Source organism: Euphorbia lathyris, chromosome 9, assembly GCF_963576675.1.
Source record: "Euphorbia lathyris chromosome 9, ddEupLath1.1, whole genome shotgun sequence".
NCBI lineage: Eukaryota > Viridiplantae > Streptophyta > Magnoliopsida > Malpighiales > Euphorbiaceae > Euphorbia > Euphorbia lathyris.
Window position 1 is genome coordinate 29,053,274 of NC_088918.1, and position 25,770 is coordinate 29,079,043.

The window sequence follows — 25,770 nt, forward strand, 5'->3', positions numbered from 1 at the left end:
CAAACCATGACGAGGACAACATACGAAGATGCAAGGGATGCTACAATACCGGTGTATTTTGGTGGTTTCAATCGAGATCGACATTTTACAATAAGTACAACCGGATTGTGGGTCCATTGGTACACCGTCTTTAGATGCTACGACGCTGGCTATGTTCAGTTTATTCATAGCGATGAATATAATATTGATTGCAAGTGTTGTGCTTACGTTCAAACCGCGTCATTCTATGATGATCAATATGGTTGCTATGTGGAGCAAGTCCAGGAGTCCCATAAAAATCCACATGGTCCTGATTATATTGAGGTATGGGAGCACCTTCGAATGAGTAATCCTCATTGCCGAGGTAGTTATATTTGCAATTATAGGGATGAAAACCTCCATTTCCATCGTCCTTGTCGGCAATCTTGCTTCGAAAGAAGTACGATCATGGCACCAGTCGAGCATAAGACCTATGAAAAGTTTGAGTGCTCCGATATGAGCTACGACCAAAATTCTTTCGAGGATTCTAGTCGTGTGGCAGAGATGGAAGCAGTCCAAGTGGTTGAGGATGATGGAGAAATCAAATCATTACTTATGGAGGAGAACCAACCAAAGGACGATGAATATCAACAAAGAATGGACCAACTCGAGAAACATGCGGACATTACATCGGCTAACATAGTGGCTTCTTTAAGAGCCTGCATTGAAAGCTATTGGGGGGCAATCCAAAAGGAAGAATTTCATCACAATACGAAGTTAGAAGCATCTCCCACACTCCCAACTCCTCCAAAAACAAAGATGCCTAATGATGAAACGATAATGGAAAGTCAAGAGCATGGAGATGATCCCTATGACTATGATTCTAGGTCCATGCAAGAGGATGACGCCGCTTCCAATGATCTTGATTCGGGGAGCATCCACGAAACTCCTATAGAAATTCAAGAAGAAGAAGGAGATGTTCTTAGGAGCTATGACTCAGAATCCAACGTGGATGATGTAGCGTCTAGTGATCTTGATTCGGGGGGCAGCATAGAGGAAGTAACTCAACAAGAACCCACTCTAGAAGTACTGCCCATATATGCAAATCCCCAAAGGTCAATGGGATTTTTATGGAGCCTCGACATGAACAAGAAGACAGTGGTACAAGCCCATGAGGAGGAGGAAGATATATCTCATGACCTCAATTCAGATTTATGCCAGGAGGATGACGACCCATTAAGCATTTCTAAATCAGGGGGCATCCATGAATCACCTATAGAAATTCAAGAAGATGAGGAAGATGTTTCTTGGAGCTATGATTCAGAATCCAGTCAAGACGATGAGGTATCCAACCCGAGGGACTTCCAACCGGAAGAGGTTCGACAAGAATTTATTCTAGAAGAATCCCTCATTCTTGTGAAGTCTTTAAAATCAGAAGACTTTATGAAAAGTTGTGATATCGAAGAAGAAGTGGCTTCAGAAACACATGAAGAAGTTTTCTATGATTGTAATTCGCAACTCAGTCATGATGAAGAAAACTTCTATGATCGTGATTTGGGGGGCAGTCAAGATCAAGGGATTAATCGAGAATCCACACCAGAAATACCTCTAATGATTCTTCCAACAACTCATGTTTTTCCAGAGCCTATGATCACCATGAAGTTTGTTAACTCAAATTGGGGACCAAGTTTGCAGACCATGATTCTTCTTTTTGCCAGTCTACTTCAACTTTCCTACCATCCGAACAAGTCACGAGGTTTCTACTTCTTAACCTTGTTTATTTATGTAGACTCTAGTTTACCAATACTTTTTATTATGCGGAAAGAGAGTCATGAAAATAAGAATCTAGACATGGAAACTCATATCCCTCTTGTAGAGATGTTACTGAGCATTTTATTGTATGAAGCGATAACATAATGTTGTACTTACAACATAGCCCATAAGACCATTTATGGTCAAAATAAGTTGGCGTTTTTGCCAGCACAAAAAAAAATGAAAAAATTTCAGTTTTCAAGATGAATTATTTATGTTCATGCTTCCATTTGGTTCATATTTTCTACTTTTGTTTTCACACCTTCTTCTTCATTTGCTTCAAACTCTAACTCACAAACCAGAACACTCAATCATTACCATTTCTAAATCGTACTTGTTAACTATTAGTTGATTCCGGTTAATTAAAATACCCAGAACCAAGCTTTTGGAAATTATTGATCTCAAAATCATAATTTCCATCAAATAATTGTTCTGGTTAGCTTTTTTCCCAAAATTGATTTCATCCGTCATAAACCACCTTTTCCTTCAAAACCAATCTCAATTTCTTCGTTGATATCCAAATCATAACTCTCAACTTTCATTTTGTTCAAAACGATTTCCTATAACCTCAATCAAAGCCACTCAAAAATCAATCAACCCCACTAAAAAATCAATCAAACCCACTCAAAATCAATCAAACACAACAAATCAATTTGTCTATCAAATTCTTTGCCAAAATTGGCCATTATCAATCCTTAGGTTCTTAGAGATCATCCTTTAGCATCTAATTAGTCTAAACAAAGTCTCAATTTCTAGAATTAGTTCTTCAATCTCTAGTTCTTCAGAAAAGCTTCCGATTTTCACAAACTTCAAATCCGAAATTCTCTTAGTTTAATCAATCAATTCCCAAATCGTTTTTTGCAATCTCTTAGTTAAGCCAGTAAGATCATTACCCAATCCCCGGTTCAAACTTTTTTAGTCTAAACCAAATTTCACCATTGTTAAGTTCTTCAAAGCTTCAAGCATTTTTCGTGAAACCAAGATCACCGAAACCCCATTTTCGAGTCATTCTTAGTTTACACACATATTCCAAATCATATTTGGGAACTTTTTATTGATCTCAATCGATTAAAAAGACCCAGAAACAAGCTTTTGAGTTTTTCATCATTGAAAAATTCATCAAACAATTTTTCTGGTGAGCCGTTTTCCAAATTTTGTTTAGAGTTCGTTAGCTGATAATTTTAGTCCAAATTAATTTTAATCTTTTTATTGACATCAATTCTTCAATTCTCAATTTTTATTTCGTAAAAAACGACCCTTTATAGCCTTCTTAATCGTCCCTAAAGTACCATCCACGAAACAGAATCAAGCTTTTGGTTTTTCAACCATCAAACAATTATTCTGTCACCCAATTTTCAATAATTTATTCCGACTCATTTACTCCATCTTTTTCTGAAATTCCAGTTCTAAACCCTTCCTTCGCACACTAACTTGAAATACTAGCCTTCGTTTCGCTATAATCCGACCTCTACAGCTCCCGAAATTGAGTACGAAAGCCCCACAAAAGCATCAATTTAGTCCTGTTTTGTTGTTGACTTGGTGGTAAATTTTTGTTCAAGTCCCTGAACTCTCCAAACCACTTCAAATTCGCCCAGCATTACCCGGACGACGCAACAGCCCCCGAGCCGATTTTATGGAGGTCCAATCCTCAATTTCACGAATCCCAACGACATCAAAGAGATCGGTTAATTTTATTTCATCCCGTACATATTTGTTTTTGTCACTTATTTACATTTCTAGCTTTAAAGTTATTATTTCTTTTTAAGTTGTAATTTTCATGCTTTATTATTATTTAAAATATTGAAAAATATTTACAAAATCAATAAAAATATAAAAGAAAAATTAAAAATTAAAAAAAAAAAATGGTTCAAAAAATCCTAAATACATTCTTTTGTGTACAAATTTTCAATTCTAGTCAATTTATACACAAAAGAGAGGGGCAATTGTTGGCCCAAAATAAAATAAATTTTATTTTTATGTATATAGAAAGCTTATGTTTAATTTATGGTATAGTTTCTATTTTTGTCTAGAAAATAATGAAAAATACACTTGTAAACTAACCGCCAACCGATGAGAAAGTCCGGCACTACGCAGGGCGTGTCTTCTAATACGCGGGGCGTAGATCAAGCAACCAGAGAAGGTCTGCTTCAGAGGCTCCAATACGCGGGACGTAACCTCAGAGACGCCACGCGTAAAACTTGGCAACAAGGCGTTTCGAGATCAGAAGCTCCAACACGCGGGACGTAATGCCAAGTACGCCACGCGTATGCACCATCAACAAAACGCGCCAACTCTAGAAGCTGCACTACGCGAGGCGTAACCAAGAATACGCGGGGTGTATCGTCTCTTCCGGCAGCAGTTGGAAGGAGTCAACAGCAGTTTGTGGAAGTTGAGGTAGTGGGATGATGTGGCATTGGTGGTTAGTGATAGTTGGAGGAAGTTGAGGAAGTTAAGTTAGTTGGTTAGAGTTAGTTGGAGTTAGTTGGTGAATAATTACCAAAATACCACTGAATAATTACCAAAATGCCACTCCAAAATACTATAAATAGACCCCCTCCCCTTCATTAAAAATCACACTCAACACACATACAAACCCCTCTCTATAGGTTACTCTCAATGCTCTCTTTTTAGTTCTTAGTTCTTAGCTCCTAGTTCTTCAAGTTCTTCAAAGTTCTTCATTTTTCTTAGTTTCAATCCCTCTTTTAGCTTTTCTTCAGCTTTAATCCAAGTTTCAATAGCCTCTTTCCAAGTCCTTTCCAATTCAATTTAGCATTCCAAGCCTTCAATTTGCTCAATTCCTAGCTATAATTCTGTTTTCAAATCAATTTTCCAGATTCGTCCAAGTATTTTCAAAGCCCGATTTCGTCCATTTAAAGTCATTTTTTGCTTTCAATCCCTTCGACAAAGTTGTTCCTAACGTCCTGAAGTTCGATCTAGTATATTTATTTGCCCAATTCCGTGTCCAGAAACTCTAGTTACAAGCCGATCTTTCCAGCCCAAATTCTTTTAGACATTCTGTTTCCAGAATTTTCCAGATTCGTCCAGTTATTTTCAACTCCCAATTTCGTCTACTTAGCATCCGTTTTAGCTTTCGATCCCTTATAGAAGTTTGTTCCTGACCTCCTGAAGGTAAATTTAGCCTATTTACTCGTCCAATTCCATGTCCTTAAGCATCCAAACGAGCCTCCCGAAGTTGAGGGTTAAATCTGCCCCATTTGCCTACCAACGTTTTGCCATTGCCAAGATCATATACCGTACAGGCCCGACCGGTCGCAGCTCTCCAAGGACCTCGCACCAACACCAAAATTCAACATCAATCCGAGATAGCTATTGTGGCTCCGAGTTTGTTGTTGAATTCCAATTTATTTTAATTGCATCTTAATTCTTTATATTGATTTGTCTTTTCTTAGTTCAATTGATTGTCTATACGTTTAATATAGAAAATTTTCAGTTGTAATTCATTTCCAATTTCATGTTCCAAACACTTATTCATCAATAAAATACCAATTTTCACTAAATCTTGTGTCAATTTCGCATCTTTCAATTTCTTTATTTTTCACGTCTTCAATTTATTCACATTAGCTTAAATAAAACAATTTATCTAGCAAAGTTTCTATAACGGCGCTAGAGACCCAAGAGGGACTTTTTCAATCCTTGCGTCCCTCGCCAATCGTTTCGTTTAGAATTCAAATTTTGGCGCGCAAATCCATAAACTTAACCAACTTTAAATTGAGAAATAATTTCTCTGGCACGCCCGCACCCTAACCACACGTGACAAGGTTGAAATTAGCATATTCGCAAAATATCGCTAACAGTTACATATAAAAAAAATAAAATTCGTAAGAATTAGTCACAAATTCATCTTGATGATAATTATTTTGGTTGATGAAATTTCATGATCACCAAGTATTCGAATTCAATTATTAATTCTGCTACAATAACCCAATATATCTAATTGAATCAGTTTAAGATGATGATTTCTCATATTTTCATCTCGTAATATCTCATCAAGACATTCGATCAATTTGTTCTTCATTCTTTCACTATATAGAATATCAGCCATACTCACAGATATCACTTATTTGACTTCATTAATATTTTTTAATAATTATATATTCTTGAATTTTGTAAGTAAGAAAAACAAATAAAAGAATTGAAAAAAAAATGAAGGGACAAAAAAGATAATTAGGAGAGAACCATCTTCCTCTCGGGGTTTTTTTTTTTTGAAAATAAGAGAGAATGTCGAGACATAAGCGTATAAAGAGGAAAGTGAAAATATTTTTTACCCATTAATTAAACATTTTATTTTTTCTTAATGAAGTATTAAGTCCATAAATTAATTTTAGTTAAATAGAATTAAATCGCAATTGTAACCACTCAGTACAAAAAAAAACGTTTTATAATTAATATGTGAAATTAATTATATTAATTAGAATCATTATGCTCAACATTTGAGAATTTGAAAAGATTCAAATAATAATATTTTCTTAATTAATATTTTTCAATAATTTGTCCTATGATCATATTTCATTTTCATCTGTTAAAAACTCTTGAAATACTAATAATTTTGTACGAACCATAATATAATAGTTAAAAATTATATAAGTCAATGTTGCAAAAGCAATTATCTCAATATCCATAATTAATGTACATTTTTAGGATTTTGAGCATCAAAATTTATTTTTATTTACTTTGATTTTGAATTCATATCTAGCATAATCCACATTCTTCAAGAATAAACATCTTATCAAGCGTATTAGAGGCTTACAATCTCATTGTCTAAATTTTTTGGAAAAAATAACTTCTTGATAATAATAATAATAATAATAATAATTAATAATAATAATAATAATAATATAACATAATTTATATTGATATAAACTTCATTGTAAGTATAATATTCCAATATCTCTTTAATATTTTATTTAATATGTCTTAAACTTCAATGAACAACTATCGTGTGAAACTTTATATCTATTTGTACCAAAATGCATAAAAATAAAAAATACAATCCATATCAATTAGCTAAACTCAAACTAAAAAAATGAGTAGATTTCAACATGTTCCGAATTAGAAAAATTAATTTAACTTCAATTAAAACTAAAAATTGAGTTCATAAAAAGCCGAAAATCTAAATTTTAGTTAGAGTTAACAATCAAAACGATAACACCTAGGAACATATACTAAAAAAGAATGCAAATATACAAAATCTTTATTTTAGTCATTTTGAAAAATAAATAAATAAAAAAAGAAAACATGGATAAGGTAGCGAGAGGTATGGAATCTGGATAACGACAGAAATGGAATTTCATCTCTGAAAAATGAAACTATAACAACAATTGTTTAATAAAAATAAAACAACAGCACAATTGAGAAAGCCAAAAATTGAGTTAATATAAAGCCAAAAATCTAAATTTTAGTTAAGAGTTAGCAATCGAAACGATAACACCTAGCAACATATACTAAAAAAGAATACAAATTTACAAAATCTTTATTTTAGTCATTTTGAAAAAAAAAAGACAAATAAAAAAGAAAACATGGATAAGGTAGCGAGAGGTATGGAACCTGGGTAACGACAGAAATGGAATTTCATCTCTGAAAAATGAAACTATGACAACTATTGTTTAATAAAAAGAAAACAAAAACACAATTGAGAACAAAAATAACAGGATTTCGGATAGACAGGCTGTTTGTCTTAAGAGTCAGAATCTCATTAAAGCCATCTTGAGGCTTCGTCCTGCCTTCGATTCTCTTACCTTCTCCCATATTTATAGGGAGCAAAACTGCGTGGCGGATCGCTTGGCAGCTGCTGGGCATGGGGGGATGTTAGGTGTTTCTACCCTTTCCGTTCCTCCTTCTTTTCTGTTACCTTCTCTTCTTGAGGATAGGATTGGGGTCAGTCTTCCTAGACTGATCCCGGGTTAGGTTTTTGTTTGTTTGTTTTTTTTTCTTCCCTTCTTACCAAAAAAAGAGAACAAAAATAACTACAACATATGAAAAAAAATCGAATAATTACCTTGAGAAACATAAGAATTTCTTGTAATTTTTGACACTTTTGTGTTTTTCGATTTTAGTTGTTCATGCATCTTCTATTTCTGTCGGATTTCTTCAATTGAAGCTATCAGTTTGGAAAAAAAAGACAAATAAAAAAAAAACATGGATAAGATAGCGAGAGGTATAGAACCTGGGTAACAATAGAAATGAATCTGAAAGATGAAACTATAACAACTATTGTTTAATAAAAATAAAACAACAACATAATTGAGAACAAAATAACTACAACATATGAAAAAAATCGAATATTTACCTTCAGAAATATAACACTATCTATCGTGACCAATGAATATAATGGTGGAATACTATCTATTATGCTTTATATAGAAGTTTATTTGTGACTTTTGGATTTCCTTTGCTTTGTGTTTTTTCATCTTCCCGTAACTCTTGCTTTCTTTTATTATTTTAATTAATAGGCTAGTAATTATTTAATATATTATAAATATAAATTTTTTATTTTTAATTAATTAAATATTTATTTTTAATTAATTAAATATTTTTAATCTGATTTTTTACTATGTTGACAACTAATCAAAAAGACCTTTAAAACACTTCTTCTCATTTCTCTCTGCTTCCGTAATTATATATAGTAGACTAGTAGAAACAGCAGTTAGACAATAGCAAGAATTACGTGAGAATTTTCTATGAGCAAAACGACGTTGTTTTGAATCTTTCTCTTCTGATTCTTGTTAGGGTACATATGAACAAAACGACACCACTTTGTGCTTTTGAAACGATATCGTTTTATTCATAAGTCTGATTAAACAATTGGGAAATGACAAGTTTGTCCTTATTTAATAAAAATAGAAATTGCTGTGAAAGAAAGAAAGAAAGAAGACACAAGTTGAAGCTTGTGAACGGAACGCTGCCACTGCAAGAGGAAGAGCAGAGACGCCGTCGCCGACGAGAGGGAGAAAGGCTGCCGTCGCCGCCTCCTGCTTAGAAAGAGAGAGGAGGAGAGAGATACAGAGGTAATTCTTTAATTTAGGGTTTTAAATTATTTAGGGGTTTTGATTAAATTGAATTGATAATGTGATAGTTAGGACCTCTAATTGAATTGATGATATTTATGGGTTCTTATTTTAGGGTTTGGATTGAATTGATAATGTGATATTTGTAGGGTCCAATTGAATTTATGATATTTAGTTTATGAGTTTTAATGAAATTGATAACATGTTAAATTTAGGGGTTTTGATCAAATTGAATTGATAATGTGATTGTTAAGTGGTTTTAATTGAATTGATGATATTTAGGTGTTTTGATTAACTTGAATTGATAATATGTTAAATTTTAGGGGTTCAATTGAATTGATGATATTTAGTTTAGGGATTTTAATGGAATTGATAATATAAACTAACTAAAAATTAAATTTGGTTTAACTTATAACTTCACTTCTCTGTTATTAAACTTAAAATTTGTTCTCTGTTAAGCCCCGAGGGTTGGGTCCTGGCTCTGCCACTGTCTAGATGGGTAGTGAGAGAAAGAGAGTGTGTGTGTGAAGCAGTTGATCCAGATATGAAGAAGTAGATGGTGAATTAGTTCAGAAAGGGAGACCTTCAGAGCTTGCCGTATCCGAGAGTTCACTCATGAATCCGACACGGATTTCGTATCCGGATCCGTGTTGTGTCGACACCGGTACGGCGGCATTTTTGCCGAGTCCATGTAACATAGGATATAGTAATATATTAATAATTGAAGAAGCATCAAAGTTATAATGTAGTTTCAATTCTCTATTTCTTTTCTTCTTTTCCATCAATGGAACTATAGTTGGAGATTCTATATATCCTATCAAATCCAAAAATGGAAACAGAAATTTAGGATTTGATTACAGTCATGCCATTTGTAAGGAATTTTTTTAAGACGTACCTGGTTAATTTCTTTTTTGGGAGGGGTTTAATGTTTGTGTTTGAATTAGCAGAGGTGTAGGAAACCGGTGTTCAAAATACGGGTTTCAAAAACTAACTAATTGAGTGTCAGATGTCAGCATCTGTGATGCTTGACCATGGTCGGATCTAAGGGAATCTGAAGGGAGTTTGAGCACCCCTGTTAGTGAATCCTGGATCCATAACTGATTGTTATTAAGCTCAAACACGTCTTTCATCACTCACAGTCACTGCTCTTGCTGTACCGGGTTTCTTAATTTCTGATAACATCATAGTGGCCGTTTCTTCTTTGTTTTCGAGTCCAGATGCGAGTTTTCATATATCTGTTTAATCGGCTTCGCCTTTCATACTGTATAGCTTTCACACGTCCTTCGTCTTTCGTTTGGTTTTTGGGCGAGAACTGAAGACAAGACGCAGAAAGAACTAGAAGACTTGTACAGGTAACCTTTCATTTTCAGATTATGATTTGTAGTTGTAGTTGCCGAAGCACAAAACTAGTCAATTTCTTCCTATTGTTCTTTTTAATTTTAATTATTTTCTTTTGGTTTCTATTTGTGTGTGTGTGTCTTGTAGATGGCGTTTAGAGGGAGAGGACGAGGGCGAGGAAGGTTTGGTGGTGGAGGAGGCGGGTTTGGCTATGCAAGGCAAGAGCCTTTTATTGAATTTCCTGTGAGTCAATTTTTTTTGTATATGTAGATCACTGCTTGATCACTGGGTTTTGTACTTGGCAATTTAACTTATAAGCTAAATGTAGATAATGATTACATCAATCAATTTTAATTAAGAGTTCTGGATTGATTTTGAACTTTTGAACTATGATATTCTGATTTCTATGGGGTCAATTTCAGTTGGGGGATGTCAAAGAAACTATAGCGGAAAACTGATGGATTAAATTTGTTTGGGTTGACGGCTTTAAAAGTTGTTAAAATGGAAATTTATTTGTATCTAAGTTCTTTTTTCTATATCGTGGGAATTTCTATGTAAAACCTTCCATGGGAAAATTGCAGGAAATTGAGTTACCTGATAGAAAAGCAGTGAAGGAGGAAAGGGCCTTAGTTCTTGGGAATGCTAAGTTGCTGAATTTTTGGAAATCCTCTCCCTATTTTCTTGAAGAAAGCATAGCAAAGAGTAAGCGAGGAAATCTTATGAACTTATTTTAGAGCAGAAATCCTTAATATATAAATGATCCTTAATATGTGTTGATCATGTTTTTTTTTCTTACATTGTTGCAAAATCTGTAACTTTATCAAACTTTCATCCCTTTTTTTCCCGGCTAATTTGCTTTTTTCCTAATAGAGAGTCAGAGCATGGACATAGAAAGATTTTCTGACTGGGGGAAGCCAAAAACCACTGCAAAACGTGATGCACTTAGCAATTTTTTAATTCTAGAACCTATGAATTTTCCTAAAGAACTTCTTACAGGTTTGCTTATTATATATTCCTTTTTTTTTGTTATTCTACCTTTTATTTTAGTGTTGTAGTAGTCCTAGACTCTTCTGATGGTGTTATTACCTCAGGTGCAAAGCGGGAGCAACCAAATCCCAAAAAAGTTCGTTGGAATCCAAATTCAGGTCTGACAGTAATTACATGCACTCTTCTTCATTTTTGGTCTTATGGAATTGTTATTTAGTTCCTATATTTTGATAGCTTTATCATGAGCTGCTATCTCCTCAGTGAACTATATTACAACTTGATTTTTTAACATTAAATCTAAATTATTTTGGATGATTACAGACATAAAAAAATGGGATCTATTTGAGAAACTTGAAGAGAAGTTTCAGGTAATGCATTTGTTAACGATATAATCTGCCTACGTTATTGGGTCAGTAGTTATGGTAGCAACTCATCCAACCTGTTAAAAAGGAGTTTTCTTGACTCTATTTCTTTGTGGCCTTGGATTCAAATCCTGCAACCTTTTCATTTGTATGCATTTTGAACTTAATTCCGAATTTTTTTTTTCCCCGGTTATTGATATCTTTAGGGAAGAGAGGATAAAGGTGAAAAGGAAAAGAAGGAAGGTGAAGATGAGGAAGATGAAGAAGATGAAGAAGCTCAAGAAGCTGAAGAAGAGCCCAGCGATGACGACTATAATCAGGTTCTAACATAATTCTTAGGATTCTACTGCAGTAGTTCATGATTGCTGCGGATGATATCTCCTTGTTCTTGCATCAGTTTCTATGAATGTCGTGGCCAACTCTATGCTATTTGTTGGGCATATCATTTTTCTTTTCAATTCCTTGTTCAACCGGTAGAGGGTATTCTGTTGGTTGGGCAAAAGACTTGGAGTATCTCTATATCAATGCACTAGTCATATCCTGAAGGAGATACTTTCAGTAATTAGTCATATCACTAATTTATCGGAAGTTTCGGGAGTTATTTATGGTTGATAGTTTGGGTATTGTGACCGAGAACATTGGCTTAAAAACATATTTTTTTTAATAGGGGAAATTATATCATTTATATCTCCACGGTCACTTATTTTGAAATTACTCTTGGAGATCTGTTTTTTACCAGAATCTATGCAATTCAACAGAAGAGTTTCATGATGTTTATTGCAGGGGTTGTTTCTATTTATCTGATGTTTTATACCTTTACGTGTTGTTATGAGTTCCATTCATGATAAAATGAATCTAAGGTCTTTAATGCATGGTTTTAAACAAACTGTTTATAATATTGCAGAACGTTGATTTTGATGATGATGATGATGATTATAACGACGTGGATGCTGGAAACAATGGTATGTACCTTCAACTGACTAGCTCCACTCTATAGTGCTGTCGTGTTCTAACAAGCTGGAGTGCGGGTTCACATTGTTTTGTTGGCGAAATATTTTCAGAATACAGTGAATCTAACAGTTCTGTTATCTTGCAGATGAACCTGAATATTAGATTCGGATAATAATAATCGAAGCAATCCCTGGTCGTCAGCTAACAGCTTGGTTGTGAGTTCTGAACTTATCGAAGCATATAGTGGCTATCAAATGTCAAGGCGGCAATATTTGTGGTGGTAAAACTACAACTGCCCTTTAAAGAAATAGTTACTCTATACAAATTCATCATTTTGTTTTGGTAGAGAGCAGTCGACAACATTTTTTGCAGTTGTCAAGTTAATTTAATATCATGACTATGCATTTGGATTCTTTAACTTCAATTCTGTTATCTAGAGGAATGATAAAATAGAGCCTATGGCAGTAAGATTCGAAGACATGAAATGCGAGCGATAAAAGCTAATATTTTGTTATTTATTCGAGGATCAGCTGCCAATGTGCCTTCGTTGCTAGGCCACAATTTCATGTCCTCCTACCATGGCTCAGACCTTCTCCATCTAAACGGGGACAAGGATGGGGGAAGCAGTTTCCATGCTCGTCGCGCTCCATTTGCAACCCTAAAAACAAGTGGTTGAGAAATGATTCCTGTACCCATATGATGCATTGAGTTGCTGTGTACCCAGTTGAGAATGAAGCTTTGCTCTTAATGCTGTGTATTGGGTTTGAAATGGTGATTAATAGGTCTGTAATCAAGCTGAGTCGAGTTTTGGTTTGCTTATGCTCTGTTCATCAGAAAATTGACGAGTTCGAGTTCAATATTCTGTTCATAAACTGATCATGTGCAGTTCGCGAGCTTGTTCACGAGCAGCTTGTTAATTCAGTTCATGAATTTCGCTTGCGAGACTCATTAATTATATTGATTTGAAATTTTTTAAACATAAACCTACATAGTTTTGAAATGTAAAAGACTAAAATTTACACAAAACAATGTTGTTTTACATTTTCCCTAAACTAAAACTTCAAAATCAATTAGGACGTTAAACTATTAAAATCATCAATTAAGTCTCTAAACTAAGCAAAAATCATCAATTGAGTCCCTATCTTATCCTAAAATTGGAAACTGTGACTATTTGATATAGACTGTAATAATATGTATGTTGATGCAAAATGAGTTTGAGAAAAAATGTATGAAATTGTTCAAATGAATGATTTTCGATGAGGCCTCAATTGAAGATTTTTATTTAGAATGGAGATTCAATTGATGATTTTTAGCTAGTTTAGGGATCTGATTAATGATTTTGATAGTTTAAGGTTCTAATTGACTTTGAAGCCATAGTTTAGGGACTCAACTGGGTATTATGCCTTTCTTTTATTATGAAAAATAAAATATCAAATACAAAAGCGAGTATGAAGGACAAATAAGCTAGCAATGATTAGTGATTATTGAGATTTCTTTATCAATATACACACATAATTTTTAAAATATTCCATAGGTTATTTTGAGGGTGTTGTTAAACCCAGCCCCATTTTCCCACCCCTAGCCCCGTGAAAGGACGAAAATGCCCTTTCATGGGTTTTGGGAGGGGAAAAGCTATTTTTTTTGCCAATTCGACACGCGGGCGTGTGGCCATCACGCCTCACCTCGCGGTCGGACGTGATAGCCTCACGCCTCACCGCGTGGTCGGCCGTGACAGCCACATGCCCGACCTTACGGTCAGGCGTGTGTCTGTCACGGCCGACCACGCGGTGAGGCGTGGGGCTATCACGTCCGACCGCGAGGTGAGGCGTGATGGCCATACGCCCGCGTGTCGAATTGGCAAAAAAATAGCTTTTTTATCCCGTAAATAGTTCGTCAAACCCGTAAATAGTCCGTTAAATCCGTAAATATGCGGTTAAACCCGTAACTACAGAATTGTACTTAAAATCAAAAAATAATATAAGTTAATTAATAAATATTATTAATCACAACATATAAAACTAATATAATCTAGTCCAAACCTCTCTCCTTTCAGCGTATAAATTCTCCAAGTGACGAACACTCTGATGAGAAAATAATCGCCATTGGGTGGCAATGAGAGGCACTGGAAACGAAGGATGTAAATAAAGACGTATGCAGTGACGATAACTCCCCAAATGACAAATCACAATCTCTCGCTCAGGTGGTCTTCCATCGTCCGAACGCATCGACAGTATAGTGCAACATCCTAATTGTTCTGTAGTAAAGAGGAAAATTACTGCGTTCAATACAGATGCAGCAGCAAATAAGTCATCCGGACTCACCATCCAGTGGGACTCACCACAACCCGCTCCTGCCCATTTAATACGTGTGAGGGCAGCATCAAATCCGTTCCCGTACACTGGCACATACAGATCACGGTTTGCCGCATCTCATTCTCTATGAGCACTCTCATCAGCTTCCACTCCTCTTGGTTAAAAATGATGGCATCGGCTAAAACACGAAATCCACAGTTACCATCTGCTACAACATCATGGAATCCAGTAATAAATGGTACGATGAGACCTTGAACCCGATGTAAATGGTGGTAACTGGCGATATCCGCATCAAATCCGACTGAAAATATTAATATATGAAATTTATCAATAAAAATATATTTACTTTAACTTCAACATATATATAAATGAAATAAAATATACCCGGCATCTGGCTGTTATGCACAGATGAGGATGAAGAACGGCCTCGACTACGACTACTCCTCGAACCTGAGGACCGTGCTCGACCTCATGGTGACTGATTGTACTCCTATGCACTCGGATTTCGTTTTGTTGATGAATTTCCCTTTGGTCTACCCCTAACAGTGTCTTTGACCTCAGGTTCTTTAAAGCCACTTTGTTCCGGATTTATCTGATCATGAATGTACATCGATATGCTACGCACCATTGAAGGATCTAATTTTTCAACCTTTTCCACAAGAGATTGAAAAAATCGGTGATCCTCAGACCCGTCAGCATATACTGGAGCAGTAACTGGTATGTCACTCAACCCTTCAAACGCAAGAGATCTCCAAAAAGGATGGATGCGGTCAACACGGACCGATTCATTTGTGTCAATATATGTTTTAAGCTCACATGCACACGGAATGCCATGAGTCATGGGCAACACGCATCCGCATTCAGTTACCACATCCATACTCAATCCGTGCATACGCTTGAGCTCATCATTTAGTACAGCCAAGCAGTAATGTGAAACGTGTAAGTCGAGATACGTGAAAGGTTCTCCACAGTGATTCACCGCAGATCTTCTTCTCGAGTCCTCGAGTGAGTATCTGATTATATACAATGACGGATTACAAAACTAATGTATTAAATTTTAAAAGATTAAAGCAAATAACAGAATAAATGTCTTACTTGATCGCCTCGATCTGAGCCTCAATGTCCTTGTGCACCTTCGCCCATACTGTATCAAGTGCACCAGTAGATGAATTCAACCACTGTTTCAACTGTGCATGTGAACTCTCCACTCGACAGGTTGTGGTGTTTCCTAAGTGCAACACCTTGTTCGTCCATGCTCGACAAAACTTCTCTTTATGCACTAGCCACTTGGTCTCCACGTACTGAATCACACCAGGCCAGTTGCCAGTAGTATTCTTCATGGCTACCACTGTCGCCTCATATTAAGCTTCTGTCGGGGCTTCAATTATACGTTTCCATTTGGAATTTTTAAAAATTTCACCAAACTTCTTCATTCCACTCAACTTGCCAACTCTATCCTCCACATCTTTATTAATATGCCATGTGCACAATAAATGATGAGAATGAGGAAATACCTCACGAACCGGCCGCATCAGTCCTAACTCGTGGTCTGTAGCAATGACTGTCGGATGCACATCAGGTTGGAGCAAAAGCTTCAATTTTTGTAACACCTACATGTAACTACCCTCGGTTTCATCCTTCATGATTGCATAGGCGATCAAGAAGTTTTTGTTAAAGAATGGCATCTTATACTTGTTTGTTTTATATGTTGAATCCATACCAACAAACAAGTAATAAGATCGGAACAGTGTGATCGATGTTTGATGTGCCATAAATAAGTGAGTCACGATATTGCTGCCCGGCACCGCTTGCGTCCAATGTATATAGTCCTTATCTATAGCAAGCCGATAAAACTGACCGATTACATCCCGACCCTCAAAGCTCTCAGTCCTGATTTTCTCCCTGTAGTTATAGATATGTCTTTGTGTCGGGCAATCCTCCGGATGTTTTTCTTTGATTGCAGCAAAAATAGCACAAGGCTTAGCTTGAGCTGAACTCATTTCACGAACAAGTTTTTTGGAAGCCGGGCTTAGTCCGTTCATCTGTCTGTAGCCCTGACGATATACAGCCAACTGATGATAGTGCTGTCCTCTATCTCCAGGAATCCCATTCACCACCCAACCGCCCAATTCGCCGATTTCCATAACCTTTATCTGGAATTTGCAACCACAGTACTTTGTTTTTGTATTCTTCCGTAGTATAACATCCATATCCACATCCTTTTTCCTTTTATAATTCTTAACACCACGAGCACATTTAACCAATATCCACTTTGACTTGCGTCCCGTCTTGTGCGACGCTGTTGTTAACTCAAACCCCAATTGCCGTCTGTTTTGCCCAGTTAACAGCTTCATGATATGTTTGAAATGTTTGTTTGGGAAAAAACTGCGAGCTGTAATCTATGCCGTTTCCGTCAAATTCTTCCCACGAAACCTCCTGTAAATGATTAATAACGAACATTTTGTATCAGAACGTGACATTTCTATAGCGTTTCGGTGTCTAAACCCGAAAAACAGCCACAAATATGCTCGGGCGTGTGAGCATTATGCCCTACCACATGGTGGGGCGTATGAGTATCACGCCCCACCTCATGGTGGGGCGTATGAACATCACGCCCCACCTCATGGTGAGGCGTGTGGCTATCACGCCCCACCACATGGTGGGACGTGATACTCATACGCCCGACCATATGGTGGGGCGTGATGCTCACACGCCCGAGTGCCGAACCAGATTTTTTTTTTTCAATTCAAATTACAGAAATGCAAGGAAGTTAAATCGGAAAAATACCTCGACTTCGGACGTAGCATCACTCCCGTCTACTCTCGGTGATAACGGATTGTCTTCCATCAAACGTTTTGTCTTTGATTCGAATGAAAATGAGTTTGAGAGAGTTTGGGAGGGATTCAAATTTTCAGTTTTTGTTCAAAGGGCGGTTAGATCTTTTTTCGGGGCTGGAAGTGTGAAAATGGGGCTGGGTTTAGTAACCCACTATTTTTATAGTACATAAATATATAGATAAACTAGGGGTGGTAACATGGCGGAGGTGGAAATACATTTCCCATACCCTCCCCAGTTGTTACGGGGACGGTTTTAGAGAATCCCTATTAAATAATTTGGGGATGTTTTTTTATCCCCGTCCTCTCCCCATACGGATCCCCACGGGTAGTGGGGATTCCCCCATACCCAATAAACTATTAATTATACAAAACTTTTAATTGTAAGAATTAAAAAAAAATTAATTACAAAAATTTAATCTGTAAACCTTGCTGGTCTGCGAACCAACAATTGCTGGTAAAATGCATTGCATGTATTCCCCTACCATGCTTGTACATATATTTTTTTTTATTTTTTATAAAAGCCTTAGTACCAATTTATTTTGATTAATTGATATAAAATAATAGTTAAAAATTAAAATTAATAATTTTATTTGGAGATCTCCACGGGGATTTTTCAGGGATCCCCACGGAAATTTACATGGTAACGTGGCGGGGATCCCCACGGGACTGATATAGCTATCCTCATTCCCATCTCCATTTAGGTTTCGGACAAAAAAATTCCCAATCCCCACCCTCATCCCCAGTTTTTACGGTTATTCCACATCTCCGTTGGTTCGGTTACCCGCGGTTTTCGGATAATCCCCTCCCCATTGCCACCCCTAAGATAAACATATAAACTTAAATACGAAAAAAATGAGAATTTTACAAGTAGGTGTCATATCAAGTATAAGAATACACAATTATTTACTACCTATTATAAAATACTTTTCGTGAAATAGACAACATAAATTTATGTTCATCGAAGAAAATATAACAACATTAATAGCAGAAAAAAAATATGAAAAACATAGATTTGAAATAGAAATTAAGAAATCACCATGCTGAAACATCATCAATGGATTGGTAAAGGACTAAAAGAGAGAATTACAAAGCAAAACTAATATAAATATGTGATAAAGTTCTTTTAGTATGGGCTTAAAATGCCAATTAAATGCACTTTTTGCGACTTATTAAAATTTTTCAAGATTTCTTCATTAGTGTCTTTTTTGTCCAACAAAACTTAAAAATTGTAATTAATATTTTTTCAATCAAATAAAATCTTAAAAATTAAATTGACTAATTCATAAATTACTAAATAGCATCAATATAAGTTTCTTCTCACTTGACTACAATTGGTGAGATTTAAATTTTATGATATAATAATGTAATTTAAAAATAAAAATTATAATTAAAATATTTGGCAATAAATGATAGACCAAATAATTGTTTAGTCCATATAGAAGGTTACTTAAAATTTAATTAATGAAGCAAAAAAGGAACTTTTCTTTTTCCTCATTATTATCGAAGAGTGCAACCACAACTTACATTATTTATTAACAATTATTTTTCCTTTATTAGCTTCTTCATTTCACATCATTTTTATAAGAATTTAATAATATCTACTTGAAGCCTTAAACACTCACTAATAGAAAAAAAAGGTAAAATCTAAAAAAAAAAAATAAACTCAGGTCTGTTCGCGACATGTGATTTTTTTTTTTTTTTAACAGAGATTCAGATTATTTTTTTCGATCATAATATGACTGAGATATTTCGATATGCTAAAAAAAGGACTCTAAAATTAAAATGAACATTGACGATCTCAAAATTCAAAAATTTGATTATATTCTAAGCAATTTTAATTTTTTTTAACTTTTTAATTTGTCAACTGTTAAATATCGCCCTCAAATTACTTATCACCGTCTCTTTTGGACTTTTTTGCTCTTCTCATAATTTTGATAAAAAACTGAAAATTCTCTCTTCAAAATCATAAACTCAAACAACAATAATTGAAATTATGAAAATAATTGATGTGTGACAATCCGAACCCCGAAAATGGATGATTACGAGTCAGAAACATTAAGATTTACATCTTTTTATCAAAGAACTCATGAAAATAATACATATTTTTCATGACGATTTTGCATTTTTCGTCACAAAAAATAGAAGAATTTTTCATTTTTCGTCACAAAAAATTGAATGATTTAGTATTTTTCGTCACTAAATTTTTTACGATTTTGTATATTTCAAAATTTGACCTAAACGGATGCGGCATACCACCCGACCCATGGTGGGAATGGATGCGGCATACCGCCCGACCATGGTGGGAACGGATGCGGCATCCGTTCCCACCATGGATCGAACGGTATGCCGCATCCGTTTAGGTTAAATTTTGAATTTTCTCTCAAAAAAAAAAAATTCCCCAATTTCGAATTTTTTTTTTATGCCAAGGGCAAAATTGTCCAATAGAGGCGGTGATAAGTAATTTGAGGGCGGTAAATAGCAATACCTTTTTAATTTGTCCAATAGAGGCGGTGATAAGTAATTTGAGGACGGTAAATAGCAATACCCTTTAAATTTTGGGGTAATTTAGGTGGTGTTTCGTGAGTAGAGAGAAAGAGGATGAAAATTATGATTTTGTAAAATAAACAATTTGGATCCATAATAAATGTAGTACTAAACTTTAATTCTTAAAATTTTCTATTTTGAGGTCGCTAATTTTTATAGTGTCAAACTAAAAGATAATTGTTTTTAACAAAACGAAAACATTCATCCCTGTTTGAAAAAAAAAAATTCCACATCTATTTGATAAAACGTGAAAGGAGGTGGATTTTTTTGGACTATATCCTAGAGAGAATTGAATAATAATTATTCTATCTTTCATAAAGGAGACATCTTTATTAACTAATGCTACTTTTTTAGCATATACTCTTGAAAAATAGTCTACTTTTAATTAAGAAAATATAGTTTAAAGAGAGAAAAGAAAATTCTAATTTACACTGACATGGCTGGAGAATATACATGGAGTCAAGGTACATTACGGACCTCGATGAGGATTTACAGATTATCTATAAATAAAAGCTAAATAACCGGGTGAGAAATCGGACCTCAAAAACTGGTAGGCCGAGATACACTCGGGCAACCGTTATTGGCATAGAGGGAGTTTAAAAGCATAGATTTCTACCAGAATCTATCTTTGTTAACAGTGAGGTAACCAGCCATTACTTTTCCACCAGTATTCCTCATCCCATCTATCAAAAAACACCATGTTGAACCCAATGCTCCTATGAAGAAATCTGCTTCTGTTGCCATCAAGAAATTAACCAGAGGATAGTTTGTGCTGCTCTTCCTTCCCAGACTCGTTTCGTATTTCGCCATTGTCGTGTTCCCCACTTGCCTTTTCACTTTGCTGTAGTAGAATTTCCATTTCTTGTACTCCTTTGATTTATCAACGACCTCCTAAATACAACATAACGTAACATGACATAACATGACACGAAAGAGATTAGTAAAATTGATGTCATAATCATAAACAACTCTTCTTTAATAAATTACCTGCATTTCGCTTGACAACCATATGCTATTTACGTTAGGAAAACGGTGTCTGATCCTATCGGCGAGACGCATATACTCCTCGAACTCGAACACTTTCATTTCACATGCCTTGTCTCCCATTCTCACATGCATGCTTAGCATTGGCCTTGGAATCCATGGTTTCTGATAATTTGTCCAAACATATTCTTCTATATCTGACCTTGCCTTCTCTTTTTCTTCCTGTCAATAATACACATACACACCCTTTATTAGCTTCATTTCGAGTTTCGTTTTCTCTATCATCCGATGGGGTAATGTATTTATAAACCTTAGGCCATCCATCACCAATGCTTTCAAGTACCATCTTTGCTACTTCCTTCCCAAATGCAGCATTACGGGCTACGTTCATTAAGCTGCACGTATACTCGGTCTGAAATCTCATTAAGTAGCGTGTCGCCTGAAAATGTTCAAAATGTATAATATCCAAATAAGCAGTGACCTTGGAAGACACGAACGGCAAATTCAATTTCTGCAATACATTTTGCCTATCATCTCTGCTAAAGCTTGTGGTGCTAGTACTAAAATTGTTGAACTATTACCTGCGCTCTCCACCACCGGCGGTCCATCTTTCGGTGAGAAGTGATCAAGCTTCCATTTATATCTGTTGTTGGCTGCATATAACTCCAAGGATCACCCCATATCCTATACATAATGTAATTCACAATTAACAAATTAACATGAGGATGAATGCAAACCAAGTTCGCGTGAAATTACTTGCCTCGGTGTTTGTCCAGTCCATATTTCCTTTGATTTATAGTTGTCTTTTGTAGTTATTATCCCTGTTTCCCTTGCTTCTTTATTGCTCATAAGCTCGAAAGCACGATCCCTGCATTCTTGGGATGTTTCGGGAAAGAAGTAGCACGACCAACTAGAGTGCGAAGAACCTACAGAAGTTACATAAAATACAATTTATCAAGAACATAGATTTCTTTCTAATTGGCTTTTGATTTTGCTCTTACCCTTACAGCCATCATGGTCTGCTCGATTGTAATAGCTCGTAACAAGGACTCTTTTCTCCTTGATTGCAATAGCGAGGAGTCCACACATTCCGGCTAGCTGGGCTCCTATTCCAAAACCAGGTAATCTCTCCCAGTCAGCAACAAGAAATCTTACATTAGGATCTCTGCAATTTATGGGATGCTGATGGATCCATATGTCCCGTTGCACTTTTCTTGTAAGCGGATAGTTTTCTTCATCTGATCCAGTAACCTGAGAAAAACCAAATATCAATGTACATTCCGGGATTGCAGGATTGCAAGTTAGTATTACAGGGTTAAAAATAACTAAGAAACATACCCAGGGAGGATAAGCACCTTCAGATATAGCTTGATGCCTGAAGTACCTAAGCTGCTCGTTGGCCGTGGCAGCTGGATGCATGTCTAGTAATCCTTTCCAAGTAGTCCAAGGAGGGAAGCTCTCGTTCTCAGCACGGATATCGAGGTACTTGTTTATGCTTTCACTCAGTTTACAGTTCTCCAAATGAGGAGCATTAAGTAGAGAAGACTTGCTCAATCTATGTGTCTCAAATGATTCGTTTTCTCCGTTTACTGATTCAGATAACGATGCACTCCAAGCCGAATGCAGTAAAGAAACTTTGTCATCATCATCAACAACTTCATTTCTACTGAGTTTGGAATCATCCAATCTCTTTGTTTCCATTACATGAATTTTGTAATCTCTGCTTGTTACCACATCTGCATTTCAACAAATCAAAATGCTATTATAGATGTCAAATGAAGAACATAAACTTTTATGCATCAGGATTTTACAGATTGATTCATATCCGCCGGACCGTTTCATTCAACATTTTTACACAAATGAAAAATTGCTATAGTAAAAAGGAATAAGTTCGTTCCTTTGCTTCATCTTAAAGGCTAAACTTTTCAGATAATGCTTCTTTTCAAGCTTCAAAAGTTACTTGGAAAATTCATCAAATGAGATGAAGATAGGATTATTAGATACTTAATGGATTAAGTAATAATGATAAACAGTAATTTAGAAAATCAATAATCAAAGTCATGTATAGATATCTATTACTTAAGAATTACTTATCAAACTCAGCAGCAGTTTCAAAAAGCAAGGATTATTGGCTTCAATATGAAGTATAATCATGATCAAACAGTAATCTGGAAACTTTAATGACAGTTAAGCACCTTAATTATACCTTTAATCATTTATACTCTCACTTTCCATGCATAAACTTCTTCCATTTTCTACAATTCACCTAAGGCATCATGTAACAACCCAGTCCGAAGTAGGTGTGGCGAATACAAGATTGGTTCATTTGGGGACCAATTTTACACTTGTGAGTGCATAATTTTTTGTTGCTGAATCGAACTTGCTCAAATTTTTCCATATATATACGTGTTATCATCTAAGTGGTCCAAAACCAATTTTTAAGTGCTAATGTAAAACTTCCCAAAATTAAGCTAGATTTTGACTACAAAAAGTAAGATGGCGTCATTTTGAACAAATTTTGAGAAATTTATTGCCTATCGTGTATTAATCAAGTTGGATTTTGTAATTAAATACAAACTCAACGAGTCAATCAACCACACCGAATCTTAATTTGTCAGAAACAGGGGGCTGAAACCGGTGGTTCCGGGGCCCTCCAGGCTCCCCTTGTCTCCGCCCCTGTCGTCAAGGTAGAAGGTACATAATCAGATTTCTACTACGTGCGGACGCATTTTAAAGTGGATGATATCTACATAGTATTCGACCAGCCTGTTACACATCACTTTGTTTAATTTCAACAATCAATTCAGCACTAAACTTCATCAGTCCACCCTCAGCTAATTATCCAAATTACAGCAAGATTTGTTCTATCTTTTCTTGAAACATTTTTTCATTTTGGTTTATTCATGTAAACCCAAAATCATTTAAAACAAAGAAACAAGACAGAAATTGAAGATGAAAAAAGTGATTCTGATAAACGAAGTAAAAGCTTCTCAACAGGGTGCATTAATTTCAATCACTTTCACTTAATTTCACTTCATCCCATCATTCTTCAGAACAGAAAATTAGCATAAACACAAACATGAACAGAGAAGAAAAGAAACTTACTGATGAACTGAGAAGTGGAATTCCACGGTCTGATTGACATAGAAGAAAATGAAAACCCAGTAAAAGCAGAAGACCCAAGTGAAGTAAGAGCAGCAAGAAAAAAAGAGGTAAGACAAATTCCACAGAGAAAACCCACTACGCATATTTGACATGGAAATGAACTACCCATTTGCAGAGCTTTCTGTGATACTACTCTTTCCAGAGATTTCTGATTCACAGACTCCATTTTCTCTTCTTTCTTCAAATCCATCCAAAACAATCACAATCACAATCACATGGATTTTAATAGCACTACTTGCATCAGCAATCACATGAAAGTAAACTTTGTCTTTTCCTTTTCTTACTGGCAATTTCACAACCATTCATTTCAATCTTCTTTCAATTAAATTTACTACATGCAAAAACAAAACAATTTCAATAAGATTAGCATCTTTACCTCATAAAAATCCCAAATCAGGTCCTTAAATGATGAGCAACCATTGATTATTTAACTAATTCTAAAACACAAGCTTTATTAGTAAAAAAGAGAATGAAAATGTGAAGTTCTTTTTGGAAGGAGATACGGAGGATTATTGGGAAACTAAATAAGCAGAAATATATTCAGTTTGGTTCATTCAGATTCTCAAGAAACAAACAGACAATTATACCTTCTCTCAGTGGAATTGGTCCCACTTCGGATTATTTTGGTTACACACTCTAACTCAATTTTTTTTTTTTTAAGAGTGGAAAACTCAATTTTTAATTATTTTGAGTCTCTTGAGTTGGCTTTAAGATAAAACACACACAAAATTATTTATGATTTTTAATACTTTAATGAATTATATAACACTCAATTTATATAGTTTTATTTTTTAACCTTCATAATTTGATGAAATATATATAGTCAATTATGGGGCAAATTATTAGAAGCACTCGGTTCTCCATATCAAATGGAGAACATTCCATACATATTTTGACACGTGTAACATGGACCCACGTATATTATAAGAGGTCCCACTATTTTAATTATTACGTGGGGTCACAATACACGTGTTCAAATGTAAATTGGAGGTCTTCTGAATGACATTGCCTAATATAAGAGCATCTCCAACCCTCACCAAATGAGGGTTGGAAATGCTACTTTGGTGGTGGTTGGTTTCTCCAACCGCCACCAAATTTCTATGCCATTTTGGCATAGAAATACAAAATCAACCAAAATTGGTTGATTTTGGTTTCCATCAAAATTTATTTTGGTTGAAAAAAATATACAGTAAAACCTCTATATAGGAATACTCTATATAAGAATAACCTCCAATTTGTTATAAAAAATTTCGGTCCCAATTTGGGCCGGTTATAAATAAGAATAACCTCCCAAATGTTAATTGTTATACATAATCCAAGTCCCACCTTTAGAAACTATACCTCTATATAGGAATAATTATGTAAATAATGTATATATGTATTAAAGATTTAAACAAAATTTATTAAAAAATTTAAAAATTATTGAGATTAAATATGAGTTGGCACACAAATTTCAACTTTAACTATAAATTCTTACCATTTTCCCATAAAACTC

The 25,770-nt window shown here is 35.2% G+C and overlaps 2 protein-coding genes across 8 annotated transcripts; one reads left to right on the forward strand and one right to left on the reverse strand.

Moving 5' to 3' along the window:
* Positions 1-8,665: 8,665 nt before the first annotated feature.
* LOC136205191 (uncharacterized) lies at positions 8,666-13,386 on the forward strand. Of its 3 annotated transcripts, XR_010675854.1 has the most exons (11): positions 8,666-8,795; positions 10,065-10,147; positions 10,281-10,376; positions 10,715-10,835; positions 11,004-11,129; positions 11,225-11,278; positions 11,442-11,488; positions 11,689-11,802; positions 12,387-12,444; positions 12,579-12,713; positions 12,964-13,385. XR_010675854.1 is itself a non-coding variant. In XM_065995689.1 (10 exons), exons 3-10 carry the CDS (start codon positions 10,281-10,283, stop codon positions 12,593-12,595), a joined length of 633 nt encoding a protein of 210 aa, XP_065851761.1. In that variant the 5' UTR covers positions 8,666-8,795; positions 10,013-10,147; the 3' UTR covers positions 12,596-13,386. The 3 variants fall into 3 exon arrangements, 2 of the variants coding, with proteins under 2 accessions (XP_065851761.1, XP_065851760.1); XM_065995689.1 differs by having other exon boundaries at positions 10,013-10,147; positions 12,579-13,386; XM_065995688.1 differs by having other exon boundaries at positions 12,579-13,386.
* A 7,149-nt stretch (positions 13,387-20,535) lies between these two features.
* Positions 20,536-24,922, reverse strand: LOC136206734 (uncharacterized). 5 transcript variants are annotated; one of them, XM_065997877.1, is made up of 9 exons: positions 24,863-24,922; positions 24,216-24,606; positions 22,449-22,846; positions 22,112-22,361; positions 21,871-22,036; positions 21,692-21,794; positions 21,421-21,549; positions 21,114-21,332; positions 20,536-21,017 (listed from the first exon to the last, which is right to left on the reverse strand). In XM_065997877.1, the coding sequence occupies exons 2-9, from the start codon at positions 24,463-24,465 to the stop codon at positions 20,739-20,741; spliced, it is 1,794 nt and encodes a 597-aa protein (XP_065853949.1). In that variant the 5' UTR covers positions 24,466-24,606; positions 24,863-24,922; the 3' UTR covers positions 20,536-20,738. The 5 variants fall into 5 exon arrangements, with proteins under 5 accessions (XP_065853949.1, XP_065853951.1, XP_065853950.1 ...); XM_065997879.1 differs by lacking the exon at positions 24,863-24,922 and adding an exon at positions 24,652-24,825 and having other exon boundaries at positions 24,216-24,453; XM_065997878.1 differs by lacking the exon at positions 24,863-24,922 and adding an exon at positions 24,652-24,825 and having other exon boundaries at positions 24,216-24,558.
* Between the last annotated feature and the right edge of the window lie 848 nt (positions 24,923-25,770).

Excerpts from the sequence above, each read along its gene's own strand:
- LOC136205191 (XM_065995689.1), top strand. The coding sequence starts at position 10,281 with ATGGCGTTTAGAGGGAGAGGACGAGGGCGAGGAAGGTTTGGTGGTGGA. Across the intron at positions 10,377-10,714 it reads AGCCTTTTATTGAATTTCCT|GAAATTGAGTTACCTGATAG; the intron begins GTGAGTCAATTT and ends GGAAAATTGCAG. Across the intron at positions 11,489-11,688 it reads AACTTGAAGAGAAGTTTCAG|GGAAGAGAGGATAAAGGTGA; the intron begins GTAATGCATTTG and ends TGATATCTTTAG.
- LOC136206734 (XM_065997877.1), bottom strand. The coding sequence starts at position 24,465 with ATGGATTTGAAGAAAGAAGAGAAAATGGAGTCTGTGAATCAGAAATCT. Across the intron at positions 22,362-22,448 it reads AAGGTGCTTATCCTCCCTGG|GTTACTGGATCAGATGAAGA; the intron begins GTATGTTTCTTA and ends GGTTTTTCTCAG. Across the intron at positions 21,795-21,870 it reads TGGACTGGACAAACACCGAG|GATATGGGGTGATCCTTGGA; the intron begins GCAAGTAATTTC and ends CATTATGTATAG.